The 14,418-nt window shown below is 44.0% G+C and overlaps 1 protein-coding gene across 1 annotated transcript; it reads left to right on the plus strand.

The window, feature by feature from the left end:
* The first annotated feature begins 2,947 nt into the window (after positions 1-2,947).
* actr5 (actin related protein 5) lies at positions 2,948-13,617 on the plus strand. Its single transcript, XM_055892852.1, has 9 exons — positions 2,948-3,393; positions 3,560-3,798; positions 7,980-8,149; positions 8,256-8,473; positions 8,655-8,792; positions 8,954-9,052; positions 9,194-9,333; positions 9,478-9,610; positions 11,680-13,617. The coding sequence occupies exons 1-9, from the start codon at positions 3,010-3,012 to the stop codon at positions 11,971-11,973; spliced, it is 1,815 nt and encodes a 604-aa protein (XP_055748827.1). The 5' UTR covers positions 2,948-3,009; the 3' UTR covers positions 11,974-13,617.
* Positions 13,618-14,418: the final 801 nt, after the last annotated feature.

Genomic DNA, 14,418 nt, shown 5'->3' on the forward strand with positions numbered 1-14,418 from the left:
AATCTGTCTCCTCACCACGTGCTCTCACCACTGGTGTCCCCCAGGGCTCTGTTCTAGGCCCTCTCCTATTCTCGCTATACACCAAGTCACTTGGCTCTGTCATAACCTCACATGGTCTCTCCTATCATTGCTATGCAGACGACACACAATTAATCTTCTCCTTTCCCCCTTCTGATGACCAGGTGGCGAATCGCATCTCTGCATGTCTGGCAGACATATCAGTGTGGATGACGGATCACCACCTCAAGCTGAACCTCGGCAAGACGGAGCTGCTCTTCCTCCCGGGGAAGGACTGCCCGTTCCATGATCTCGCCATCACGGTTGACAACTCCATTGTGTCCTCCTCCCAGAGCGCTAAGAACCTTGGCGTGATCCTGGACAACACCCTGTCGTTCTCAACTAACATCAAGGCGGTGGCCCGTTCCTGTAGGTTCATGCTCTACAACATCCGCAGAGTACGACCCTGCCTCACACAGGAAGCGGCGCAGGTCCTAATCCAGGCACTTGTCATCTCCCGTCTGGATTACTGCAACTCGCTGTTGGCTGGGCTCCCTGCCTGTGCCATTAAACCCCTACAACTCATCCAGAACGCCGCAGCCCGTCTGGTGTTCAACCTTCCCAAGTTCTCTCACGTCACCCCGCTCTTCCGCTCTCTCCACTGGCTTCCAGTTGAAGCTCGCATCCGCTACAAGACCATGGTGCTTGCCTACGGAGCTGTGAGGGGAACGGCACCTCAGTACCTCCAGGCTCTGATCAGGCCCTACACCCAAACAAGGGCACTGCGTTCATCCACCTCTGGCCTGCTCGCCTTCCTACCACTGAGGAAGTACAGTTCCCGCTCAGCCCAGTCAAAACTGTTCGCTGCTCTGGCCCCCCAATGGTGGAACAAACTCCCTCACGACGCCAGGACAGCGGAGTCAATCACCACCTTCCGGAGACACCTGAAACCCCACCTCTTTAAGGAATACCTAGGATAGGATAAAGTAATCCTTCTGCCCCCCCCCCCCCCCCCCCCCCCTTAAAAGATTCAGATGCACTGTTGTAAAGTGGCTCTTCCACTGGATGTCATAAGGTGAATGCACCAATTTGTAAGTCGCTCTGGATAAGAGCGTCTGCTAAATGACTTAAATGTAAAATGTAATGTTTTGTTACGGGCTTTGAGCCGGTTCGTGACACTGTATATATTTATTTTGCTCCTTTGCACCCCAGTATCTCTTTTTGCCCATTCGTCTTCTGCACATCTATCACTCCAGTGTTTAATTGCTATATCGTAATTACCTCGCCACTATGGCCTATTTTATTGCCCTACCTCCCTTATCTTACCTCATTTGCACACACTGTATATATACATTTTTTTCTATTGTATTATTGACTGTATGTTTGTTTATTCCATGTGTAACTCTGTGTTGTATGTGTCGAACTGCTTTGCTTTATCTTGGCCAGGTTGCAGTTGTAAATTAAAACTTGTTCTCAACTAGCCTACCTGGTTAAATAAAAGTCAAAAAATAAATATATCAATTGTAAAAAAATATTTTGGAAGCTATAGAAATGCATTTATTAATGTCTACATTCGTTTTTGCCACATGTATTCTATGACAGACACCTAATGCATACTTTGAAGTTATATAAAATTCTATTGTGAGCTAAAATATATATCTATATAAAAAAAAATCCTTAAAGTATAATTGATTATTATTTATTTTTTTTCCCCGTTTTGTCCCCAATTTCGTGGTATCCAATTGGTAGTTACAGTCTTGTTTCATCGCTGCAACTCCCGTACAGACTCGGGAGAGGCAAAGGTCGAGAGCCGTGCGTCCTCCGAAACACAGCCTAGCCAAGCCGCACTGCTTCTTGACACAATGCCCAAATAACCCGGAAGCCAGCCACACCAATGTGTTGGAGGAAACACCGTACACCTGGCGACTGTGTCCGTGTGCATTGCGCCCGGCCCGCCATAGGAGTCACTAGGGCGCGATGGGACACAGCCAAACCCTCCCCTAACCCGAACGACGTTGGGCCAATTGTTCGCCGCCCCATGCGTCTCCCGGTCACGTCTGGCTGAGACAGAGCCTGGACTTGAACCAGGATCTCTAGTGACAGCTAGCACTGCGATGCAGTGCCTCAGACCACTGTGCCACAGTATAATTTTTTGAGATTGCTAATGTTACTGTTCCCACTACAAGATACTTAAGATACTTAAATACATGTATTGAAACATTTAATTGAAATACTGTAGAATTCCATTCATTCCTATGGAGGACTGTGCCGACATGGCCGACTGTTGGTTGAGTGCCAATATGGCCGACTGTTGGTTTCAAAGCCTCTCAATGGCTAATAAATAGCATCAGTAATCCAAGGTTATATACATAATTGGTTATCACACACAGGCTGTACTCACATTAACCTGTTCTGTAGATAGAGGAAGAAAAAAAAGGTCTGCTGTAGATAAATCAAGCCATCCATATAAAAAACAAAATAAAAATATCAGGAAGTAGACTTCACAATTGATCATTAAATAGTAATATAACAATAGTTGTAAGGGGATCTACTATAATAGAGGATGTAATATATACATGTTTTACCATTGAAGGGCCAATCAGCAGTTTAAACAATAATAACAGGTACTACACCACTGTTTCAGTAGAAAGCTGAGGGATGGGGCTGGAGAAATGTAATCACTCTCAAATTCATAGACAGGGCTATGGATGCATGGACTGACCATCCATGATATCAAAGTATAGTTTAACCATGTTTTGAGTAAAACAAGCTTATATTTTGGGTTCTGATGGGGTACAGCAGTTAAACTAAGCTCATGAGGTGTGCATAAGTTATATTCTTTAAGAATCAATTTGTACAATTAATTTATAAGTCAAATAATGTATGTACCAACTTCTTACTGCCCCTTTAATAATTGTTACGTTGTCAAGACGTAACGAGAGCTACGCGGAACTCTTGATTTCTAGTACAAGCTTTCTAGTCGGGCGTATTTTGTAGTAACACCCTTTCAAAATGACTTCCAAAACAGACACAACATGCAAAATATTTTCTTTTCAAGACTACAAATCCTCTCCCGATCCGATTTTCGAGATTTCTGGCGAATGCTTACAACCATCACCAGTTCCGATAATAATAGATAACGGCTCTTTTCAAACAAGGGCCGGTTGGGCATGCAAAGGGGACGAACTAGGCGCACCGCGGCTTCTGTTCAAGTCCGTGGCGGCGAGGAGCAGAGGGGCAGCGCGAAGTGAAACCCAAATCGGCAATGACATTTCTAACCTCGAGCCTGTGCGATGGCTCCTGAAAAGCCAGTTTGACCGAAATGTGGTTGTAAACTTCGAGATACAGGAACTGATGTTCGATTACATATTCAGCCACCTCGGAGTTGTGACTGAGGTAAGGTGTTCAAGTTATGTTGCACAATTTCCTATGTTGCTTGTCCTTTTTAGACCGTTCTGCCTTCTCAGTCTTGAATATAACTTACTGACAAAGGTAGCTAACTAGATAGTTGGTCCTTCAAACACATCTGATGTGGTTTCTCTCCGTTCTCTCCCCTCTTTAGGGCAGTGTTGAACATCCTATAGTGCTCACAGAGGCGCCCTGCAACCCGCTGCACAGTCGCCAGATGATGTCAGAGCTGCTCTTTGAGTGCTACAGAGTTCCTCATGTGTCCTATGGCGTAGACTGCCTGTACAGCCTCTACTACAACAATGCTCTCAGCAATCTCACACCCCTACACACCGGCATTGTCCTCTCCTCTGGCTACCACTGCTCTCACATCCTACCCGTTATCAATGGAAGGTAAAACCACTATACAGCAAATCACATTTTATCGGTCACATACACATGGTTAGCAGATGTTATTGCGAGTTTAGCTAAATGCTTGTGCTTCTAGTTCCGACAGTGCAGCAATATCTAACAAGTAATCTAACAATTCCACAACAACTACCTAATACACACAAATCTAAGTAAAGGAATGGAATAAGAATATATACATATAAATATATGGATGAGCAATGACTGAGCTGCATAGGCAAGATGGTGTAAAATACAGCATGTACATATGAGATGAGTAATGCAAGATATGTAAACATTATTAAAGCGGCATTATTAAAGTGACTAGTGATCCATTTATTAAAGTGGCCAATGATTTCAAGTCTGTATGTAGGCAGCATCCTCACTGTGTTAGTGATGGCTGTTTAACAGTTTGTGGCCTTGAGATAGAAACTATTTTTCAGTTTCTCTTTCCCAGCTTTGATGCACCTGTACTGACCTCGTCTTCTGGATGGTAGCGAGGTGAACAGGCAGTGGCTCAGTGGTTGTTGTCCTTGATGATCTTTTTGGCCTTCCTGTGCCACGGGTGCTGTAGGTGTCCTGGAGGGCAGGTAGTTTGCCACCGGTGATGCGTTGTGCAGACCTCACCACCCTCTGGAGAGCCCTGCGGTTATGGGCGGTGCAGTTGCCATACCAGGCCGTGATGCAGGCCAACAGGATGCTCTCAATTGTGCATCTGTAAAAGTTGGTGAGGGTTTTAGGTGACAAGCCAAATTTCTTCAGCCTCCTGAGGTTGAAGAGGCGCTGTTGCGCTTTCACCACACTGTCTATGTGGGTGGACCATTTCAGTTTGTCCGTGATGTGTACGCCGAGACACTTAAAACTTTCCACCTTCTCCACTGCTGTCCCGTCGATGTGGATAGGGGGTGCTCACTCTGCTGTTTCCTGAAGTCCACAATCATCTCCTTTTGTTTTGTTGACTTTGAGTGAGAGGTTGTTTTCCTGACAGCACACTCCGAGTGCCCTCACCTCCCAATAGGCTGTCTCGTCGTTGTTGGTAATCAAGCAAAGTGGAGATGTTGTTTCCTACCAGGGTAGGGTTGAGACCCAGGGCCTCAAGCTTAATGATGAGCTTGGAGGGTACTATGGTGTTTAATGCGGTGGTTCGCGCTTTCAGTTTTGTGCAGATGCTGCCATCTATCCACAGTTTCTGGTTAGGGTAGGTTTTAATAGTCACACTGGGTACAACATCTCCAATGTACTTCCTTATAAACTCACTCACCGAATCAGCGTTTAAATCGATATTATTCAATGAGGTTACCCAGAACATGTCCCAGTCCGCGTGTGGATTCAGATTGGTCAGACCAGCGTTGAATAGTCCTTGTCACATGTATTTCCTGTTTGAGTTTCTGGCTATAGGAAGGGAGGAGCAAATGGAGTCTGGGTCAGATTTGCTGAGGGAGGGCGTGGATGGCCTTGTATGCATCGCAGAAGTTAGAGTAGCAGTGGTCCAGAGTTTTGCCAGCGTGAGTACTGCAGAATACTGGTAGAATTTAGGCAGCCTTGTTCTTAAGTTTGCTTTGTTAAAGTCCCCAGCTACAATAAATGCAGCCTCAGGATATATGGTTTCCAGTTTGTATAAAGGAATTATAGGTCAGGTGAACAAAAGGACTTGAGTTTCTCTATGTTGTTACAATTACACCATGAGTCGTTAATCATGAAACATAAGCCCCCCGCCCTTCTTCCGGAGAGATATTTATTTTTGTCGACGCGACGCACAAAGAATCCCGGTGGCTGTACCGACTCTGATAGCATATCCCGAGAGAGCCATATTTCTGTGAAACAGAGTATATTACCAGTCGATATTACTTACCAAGCCAAGCAGACAGACCCAGCGCCAGGATAAAGTGATTAAGGGTGCAGTTGAAATCGGTGAGGGGGGACATTTTTGGGGGGTTCTTGCATTGGAATTATATTGAATTCCGAGAACATTGTGAGCTTTTGAAGTGACAGGTTGCTGCCAAATCTGTAGCCCATCTCCGCTACGCTGTATCAGCACAATGGACAGTGCCCTACACACTAAAGAAAGGCCATTTTGGAAATTAATATAGGCTACCAGATAGGGTAATTCACCTATTACAAACAGCCTATGTGAATGCAGCCAAACACAGCTGTCTCACCAAAATAATGCAAGCTAAATGCTGAAAGTAGAAACCTAGTAACTCATGCAAAACAAAAAAACTGAATAGCAGTTTGGCTTGGATTACCGACACAACTGCAAATGCAAACAAATGAATGTGAACAGAACAGGGGTAGGCCTACTATAGGCCTATAAACCAAATATCAGATCGATAAAGGCATAATACAATCTATATTTAGACTAGTTACTTTAACAGTAAACAAAAAACGCAGTAAACAAAAGGCAAATGCAAATAACCAAAACATAGCCTACAGCCTACTACAGTGAGACGCAGTCATGCACAGCTGTCTTGCCAAATACATAGACCTGTAGGCCTATTTCAAACATGGATGCAGCTCATGAGTTCAGCAACATGTTACGATACGGCACAATACACTTCTGTGGATCAAATTCACCCCCACCCACTCAATCAATTAAGCAATGCCGGCCTACCACAAACACGTTTCCAATACGCACAGTTCCATTTACAACCACGAAAAGCAATAGGCTACCAAGAAAGCTTACATTCTATTTCTACGGTTATCTATTTCTACCATGAAACATGCCTATGCATTATAATTATATTTAATTCTGCTTAGATCACCCTATACCACAATAAACAAAAAAGTTCAAATGCCGAGACCATTGAGTGCTTTTGACCAAGAAGTGACAGGTTGGCACTCTATCGGCACCACGATACACGACGCAAGGTTGGTTTTGGCAATGAAAATAAAGGCTGGCTAAATAAGTCATTTTGCCATTCCTTACCCTAGGGTTTTGCTGAGAATGACACCACTGGCTTTATACCAGTGGTGTCTTTATACAAAATCTACCAGCTAAATCGTTTCTTACCCTTTCAGAAGAGTTGCAGCCTCCTTGACGATCTGTTGAACTTCCTGAGTAATTGATCATTGACTCCAAAATCTTCTTGTAAGATCCCCCTCTAATGCCAGTTGGATTAGTTGACCTTTCCTTGGGTGTAGCATGCTTCTTCTGTGCTGACTGAACACATTTGCCGAAGTGGAAAATGAATTCTTAACAGCTGCCTGTCATTAACAAGTGTTGACACCTCAGTTTCCATTAGGGCTGTCCGTTACCTAGAGCCAATTTATCTGACCATTTCTACCGATGTACATGCCAGTTCTGATTTTTATATACACATTTTCGTGGAACAGTTTCATTTAATTTATAATAGTCTTGTATATATATATTTGAAGTTGGGAAAATATGGTAAAAATGCAGAATGGTGTTAAACGCCTGCAAACAGCTTGGGGGGTTAAATTATTTCACAGATTTAATCATGTAATATTAGGCTTACTGATGATTTCTCATTATCTACTTGCAAGCTACTCATTGACAGTCCACGAGCTACCGGACATGCAGTTTTCTGCTAATGTGCAACATTTGGTAGGCTGATGGAAGGCTACTCCGAGTCAGAGTCTGTGGCACAGAGACGCCTAATCTCAACATGCCGTGCCCATCATGGTTCGTACAGGAAAAGTGAAATGATGCAATGAGTTTGCTGGCGGTGCACGCAGATCAAATGATATGTAACAACACCACAGGACATGAAACAACGATGCAAATGTAACAACAGCACAACAAAATAGAGAAAACATTTATTTTTCAGGTGAAAAAGGGTGCAACTAGTGCTTTCTAACTGCACTGAACCAAAATAGTGGGGCGGAACTGAAGCAAGACTTTCCAGTGAGCAAAACCATTCATCATGGGGGGGGGGGGGGGGGGGGGGGGGGGGCACGGTCTGTTAATTATTATATCATATATTAGATGGATGTATCTATTTTAATACAGACTTGCTCAAAACATTACCAATCATTTGAAAATGACAAATTACCAAATGGATCATGATCACTTTCTGGTAAAAAAAAAAAGTGAAGGTGCAAAAACACAAGTTTGCATCCCTATTTTGAAAGTGGGGGTGCAGTTTGCTCCAATGCTCAGGCGCCTACGTGCCATTTTAACACATGCCACACACCTTGTAACATTCTTTCCTCTGCTGTTTTCCCAGGCTGGATGCAGGCAACTGTAAGCGTGTGAACGTGGGCGGGAGCCAGGCGGCCTCGTATCTCCAGCGTCTGCTCCAGCTGAAGTACCCTGGTCACCTGGCGGCCGTCACCCTCAGCCGCATGGAGGAGCTGCTCCACGAACACAGCTACACAGCCACAGACTACCACCAAGGTCTGCCTGCCATGAGGCCAGAGATGTAGTGCGATTATATGAAACAGTAATTGTGATGCCTTACTTTATATGTGATTCATTTCCTGACTCTCTCGGTGTCTCTCAGAGCTGGAAAAGTGGCGCAGTGTAGAGTTCTATGAGCAGGAGGTGCACCGCATGCAGCTGCCCTTCTCTGCCAAGGGGCTGGGCTGCGTGGTGAGTGTGGAGGAGAGGCAGGAGAGACGCACCCAGCAGCTGCGCAGGCTACAGGAGATCAACGCCCGGCGCAGGGAGGAGAAGCTACAGCAGGACCAAGAGCGGTTGGATAAACTACTGACAGTGCAGGCAAGAACCATTACCTTTTAACGACTTGGTCAACTATGAACCTTAACCGCTACCCCTTTTCTCCCCTAAACCACCACATTTCACTTATAGACCTAAGCGTTAAAGCTTTCCTTGACATTTTAACCACCAGTCGTTTCCATTGAGGTAAACCGTGTGTGTGTGGGCTTGGTCATGTGCGTAGGAGCTGTTGGAGGACGGCTACCTGGAGCAGTTCCATAAGAACCTGGTACAGCTGAACATGGACTCTGCTGAGGAGCTGCAGTCCTACATCAACAAGCTGAGCCTGGTGGTGGAGCAGGGCAGGCAGCGGCTCTTACAGGTGATCATAGTGGCTAGCAAACGATAGCATTGAATTAGGATGACAACAATGTCCAACAAAACAGTTCTTTCAAAACAGCCTAGACTATGGCAACGTATCACAGTGTTGGGAATAATGTTGGTGTTAAACTAATTGACAAGTAAGAAATCTCTCTCTGTCAGGCCTCAGAAATGGAGCAGCCAATGGACGAAGGGGACGGGGTGACAGAGATGGATCCAGACTTCGGCGAGGAAAACACAGAGACAGAAAAGCCTGTGCAGGTAAAGCAATATTCTCTACTATTTTAATGGTATAAACACAACAGTCTGAACCACATTCATACAGAACAAAATATAGATTGTGATTAAACCTCTTGTGATGGAGGCTCCACTAGCCCTGTTGACAATCTCCTCTCGCCACAGCCGGTGTTTAACATGGCAGAGTACCATCAGCTGTTTGTGGGTACGGAGCGCCTGCGAGTCTCAGAGATCCTCTTCCAGCCGTCGCTGATAGGAGAAGACCAGATGGGCATGATGGAGACTCTGCAGTATGTCTTAGCCAGGTAATCTACTGCACGTTTCCTCGCTATACATGTTTGATTGTACATTTAATAAAAACAACACGCAGGTGGCCACAACAACTAGAACATGATTAACATAGTAGCTGAAGAGGTTGATCATAGTTTGCATGACTTGACTGTGTGCAGGTATACTCCTGAGCAGCAGGAGGCACTGGCCCGTAATGTGTTCCTGACGGGAGGGAACCTACAGTATCCAGGTATGAAGGAGAGGATAGAGAGAGAGCTGCTGGCCATGAGGCCCTTCCAGTCGCACTTCCAGGTACAGTAAACGTCTGTGTATGTGGTAATTTACTGCTCCTAAGGACACCGTTGTGTCATGCAACTTATATTGGTTCATGTTGAGACAAAGGTAGGGCAAGAGTATTCTATACCAGCAGTATAAATACTCAGTGACTTGTACAAGTCTTAATTTAAACAATATGGTGATAAGGAGAGAACCATATTACAACTTACAGAACATTCGGAAACTATTCAGACTACTTGACTTTTTCCACATTTTGTTACGTTACTACTTTATTCTAAAATGGATTTAAAAAAAATATATAATCCCCCTCAATCTACACACAATACCCCATAATGACAAAGCAAGAGCAGGTTTTTAGAAATATCACATTTACATAAGTAATCAGACACTTTACTCTGTGCTTTGTTGAAGCACCTTTGGCAGCGATTACAGCCTCGAGTCTTCTTTTGTATGACGCTACAAGCTTGGCACACCTGTATTTGGGGGGTTTCTCACATATTTCTCTGCAGATCCACTCAAGCTCTGTCAGGTTGGATGGGGAGCGTCGTTGCAAAGCTATTTTCAGGTCTCTCCAGAGATGTTCGATCGGGTTCAAGTCTGGGCTCTGGCGGGGTCACTCAAGGACATTCAGAGACTTGTCCCGAGGCCACTCCTGCATTGTCTTGGCTGTGTGCTTAGGGTCCTTGTCCTGTTGGCAGGTGAACCTTCGCCCCAGTCTGAGGTCCTGAGCGCTCTGAAGCAAGTTTTCATCAAGGATCTCCCTGTACTTTGCTCCGTTCATCTTTCCCTCGATCCTGACTAGTCTCCCAGTCCCTGCTGCTGAAAAACACCCGCACAGCATGATGCTGCCACCACCAAGCTTCACCGTAGGGACGGTGCCAGGTTTCCTCCAGACGTGACACTTGACATTCAGGCCAAAGAGTTCAATCTTGGTTTCATCAGAAACCATTCATCTTGTTTCTCATGGTCTGGGAGTCCTTTACGTGCCTTTTGGCAAATTCCAAGTGGGCTGTCATGTGCCTTTTACTGAGGAGTTGCTTCCGTCTGGCCACTCTACCATAAAGGCCTGATTGGTGGAGTGCTGCAGAGATGGTTGTTCTTCTGGAAGGTTCTCCCATCTCCACAGAGGAACTCTGGAGCTCTGCCAGAGTGCCCATAGGGTTCTTGGTCACCTCCCTGACAAAAGGCCCTTCTCCCCCGATTGCTCAGTTTGGCTGGGTGGCCAGCTCTAGGAAGAGTCTTGGTGGTTCCAAACTTCTTCCATTTTAAGAATGATTGAGGTCACTGTGTTCTTGGGGACCTTCAATACTGCAGAAATGTTTTGGTACCCTTCCCCAGATCTGTGCCTCGACACAATCCTGTCTCGGAGCTCTACGGACAATTCCTTCAACATCATGGCTTAGTTTTTTGCTCTGACATGCACTGTCAACTGTGGGACCTTATATAGACAGGTGTGTACCTTTTCAAATCATGTCCAACCAATTGAATTTACCCCAGGTGGACTCCAATGAAGGTGTAGAAACATCTCAAGGGTGATCAATGAAAAAAAGGATGCACCTGACCTCAATTTTGAGTCTCATAGCAAAAAGGGTCTGAATACTTAAGTAAATAAAGTATTTCTGTTTTTTATTTTTTATACATTTGCAAATTTAAAATTCTCGTTTTCGCTTTGTCATTATGGGGTATTGTGTGTTGGTCGATTTTTATTTTATTTTTTATTGAACCTTTATTTAACTAGGCAAGTCAGTTAAGAACAAATTCTTATTTACAAAGACGGCCTACACCGGCCAAACCCGGATGACGCTGGGCCAATTGTGCGCCGCCCTATGGGACTCCCAATCACGTCCGGTTGTGATACAGCCTGGAATCGAACCAGGGTCTGTAGTGATGCCTCTAGCACTGAGAGACAGTGCCTTAGACCACTGCGCCACTCGGGAGCCCTGAGTGATTGAAAAAAATATTTTAATAAATTTTAGGATATGGTTGTAACGTAACAAAATGTGGAAAAACTGAAGTGGTCTGAATACTTTCTGAATGTACTGTAGTTGAGCAGCATAGTACACTGTTTTGACTCTGCTCTCCAGGTGATGATGGCGTCGCGGCCTGCGGTGGATGCCTGGTACGGGGCTCGGGACTGGGCCTTGGATCACCCCCCTGGCGGGGAGGGCTGGATCAGCCGGCAGGACTACGAGGAGAAGGGCGGTGAGTATCTGAGCGAGCACTGTGCCTCCAACGTCTTCATCCCCATGAAGATCGCCAAACCAGTCCCGCGCCTTGCTGAACCTCTGTTAGTGCCCATCACCACGATGACAGCAGCTTCCCCCGACAGTGTTTCAGCCTCTCCATCAACCGTCACCTTGGCACCGACCCAAACTTGAACTCCTCCACTTTCTCTCATGAGCACGTATGGGAAAGAGCAAAACTAGGTGGGTGCATCTCACTGTATATATCATGGTGCTGTGCATTTTGGGATTTCAAATTAGCACAGATGATGATGGACCAATGGACCACTCATGTTGAATGGTTACAACTTTAGACTGGTCTGAAGGCATTGGGCTGTTTGGTTGTGTTAGTCCTTTTTATACTTCATCACATAAATGATTTGGGTTTTTACCTGTGGAGTTTTTATAATCAAATCAAGCTATGTTTAAGATTCAGTCAAGGATATGTTGTCAACCAAACATCTAGATACCACAAGCTGGCATTTGCGGTCAAATATTGCAATAAAAACATACTTTTTGTATAGCGACTGTTTTGTGTAAGACTGTGAAGTTCTTCTTTGTTGTATGCTGTATCTAGAAGAGAGAAATCCATATCCACATGAGTATGACTGCAGTACACCATTATGCCACAGGGTGGTATTAGTCTACAGTACAGTAGATTTTTTCCCACACACACACCTTTGACCAAACAACTGAATGCTCAGCCAATACAAGCTCTTCAGCAGCTTGTAAAGCACCATTGGCCGCATTACTAGGATGTAGGAACATCCCCTTTTTACAGATGTTTTGTTATAGAGATACACATAGTTTGATCTCTATTGTAGTATTGCCACACTGTGTCCTGTTAGATATACAGTGCCTTCAGAAAGTATTCATACCCCTTGACTTATTCCACATTGTTGTGTTAGCCTGAATTTAAAATGTATTAATTCTTTCTTTTTTTCTCACCCAACTACACACAATACCCCATAATGACAAAGTGAAAACGTGTTTTTAGAAATGTTTGCAAATGTATTGAAAATTAAATACAGATATCTAATTTACATAAGTACTTTGTAGAAGCACCTTTGCCAGCAATTACAGCTGTGAGTCTTTCTGGGTAAGTCTTTAAGAGCTTTCCACACCTAGATTGTGCAACATTTGCACATTATTCTTTTCAAAATTCTTCAAGCTTTGTCAAATTGATTGTTGAATCATTGCTAGACAACCAGTTTCAGGTCTTGCCATAGATTTTAAAGTAAATTTAAGTCAAAACTAACTTGGCCACTCAGGAACATTCCCTGTTTTCTTGGTAAGCAACTCCAGTTTATATGTGGCCTTGTGTTTTAAGTTATTGTCCTCCTGAGAGGTGAATTCATCTCCCAGTGTCTGGTGGAAGGCAGACTGAACCAGGTTTTCCTCTAGGATTTTGCCTATGCTTAGCTCCATTCCGTGTCTTTTTTATCCTGAAAAACTTCCCAGTCCTTCATGATTACATGCATACCCATAACATGATACAGCCACTACTCTGCTTGAAATTATGGAGAGTGGTGCTCAGTAATGTGTTATTAGATTTGCCCCCAACATAACACCTTGTATTCAGGACAAAAAGTGAATTGCTTTGCCACATTCTTTGCAGTATTACTTTAGTGCATTGTTGCAAACAGGATGCATGTTTTGGAATATTATTATTTCTGTACAGGCTTCCTTCTTTTCACTCTTGTCAATAAGGTTAGTAGTGTGGTGTAACTACAATGTTGTTGATTCATCCTCAGTTTTCTCCTTTCATAGCCATTAAACTTTGTAACTGTTTTAAAGTCACCATAGGCCTCTTGGTGAAATCACTGAGCTGTTTCCTTCCTCTCCAGCAAGTGAGTTAGGTATGGATGCCTGTATCTTTGTAGTGGCTGGGTGTATTAGTACACCATCCAAATTGTAATTTATTAACTTCATCATGCTCAAATGGATATTCAATGTCAGCTTCTTCTTTTTTTTTGCCCATCTACCAATAGGTGCCTTTCTTTGGTAGATATTGGAAAACCTCCCTGGTCTTTGTGGTTGAATCTGTGTTTGAAATTCACTGCTCCACTGAGGGACCTTACAGATAATTGAATGTGTGGGGTACAGAGATGAGGTAGTCATTAAAAAAATCCTATTGCACACAGTGAGTCCATGCAACTTATTAGGTGACGTGCAAATCTTTACTCCTGAATGTATTTAGGCTTGTCATAAAAAAAGGGTTGAATACTTACTGAATCAAGACATTTCAGCTGTACATTTTTTTCTGAATTAATAAAAATGTCAAACTATTTCACTTTGACATTTGGTATTGTATGTATGCCAGAGGCAAAAATCTCAACTGAATCCATTTTAAATTTAGGCGATAACACAACAAAATAAGGACAAAGTAAAGGGGTATGAATACTTTCTGAAGGCACGATAACACCCCTCAGTGTTGCTTCTCTGCCACAGCAAGCTTCGAACATGTCAAAGGAGAGGGATAAATGTATGATTGATTTGAATGGTTGGGTAAACTTTTGTAGTAATTGTAAAGCTGGCAGCATCATCGGGCAACTCCCCTAGGTGTAACTCCCAGTCTGTGAATACTCATCACACAGGGCA

The sequence above is a fragment of the Salvelinus fontinalis genome, chromosome 31, assembly GCF_029448725.1.
Source record: "Salvelinus fontinalis isolate EN_2023a chromosome 31, ASM2944872v1, whole genome shotgun sequence".
In the NCBI taxonomy this organism is placed as follows: Eukaryota; Metazoa; Chordata; class Actinopteri; order Salmoniformes; family Salmonidae; genus Salvelinus; species Salvelinus fontinalis.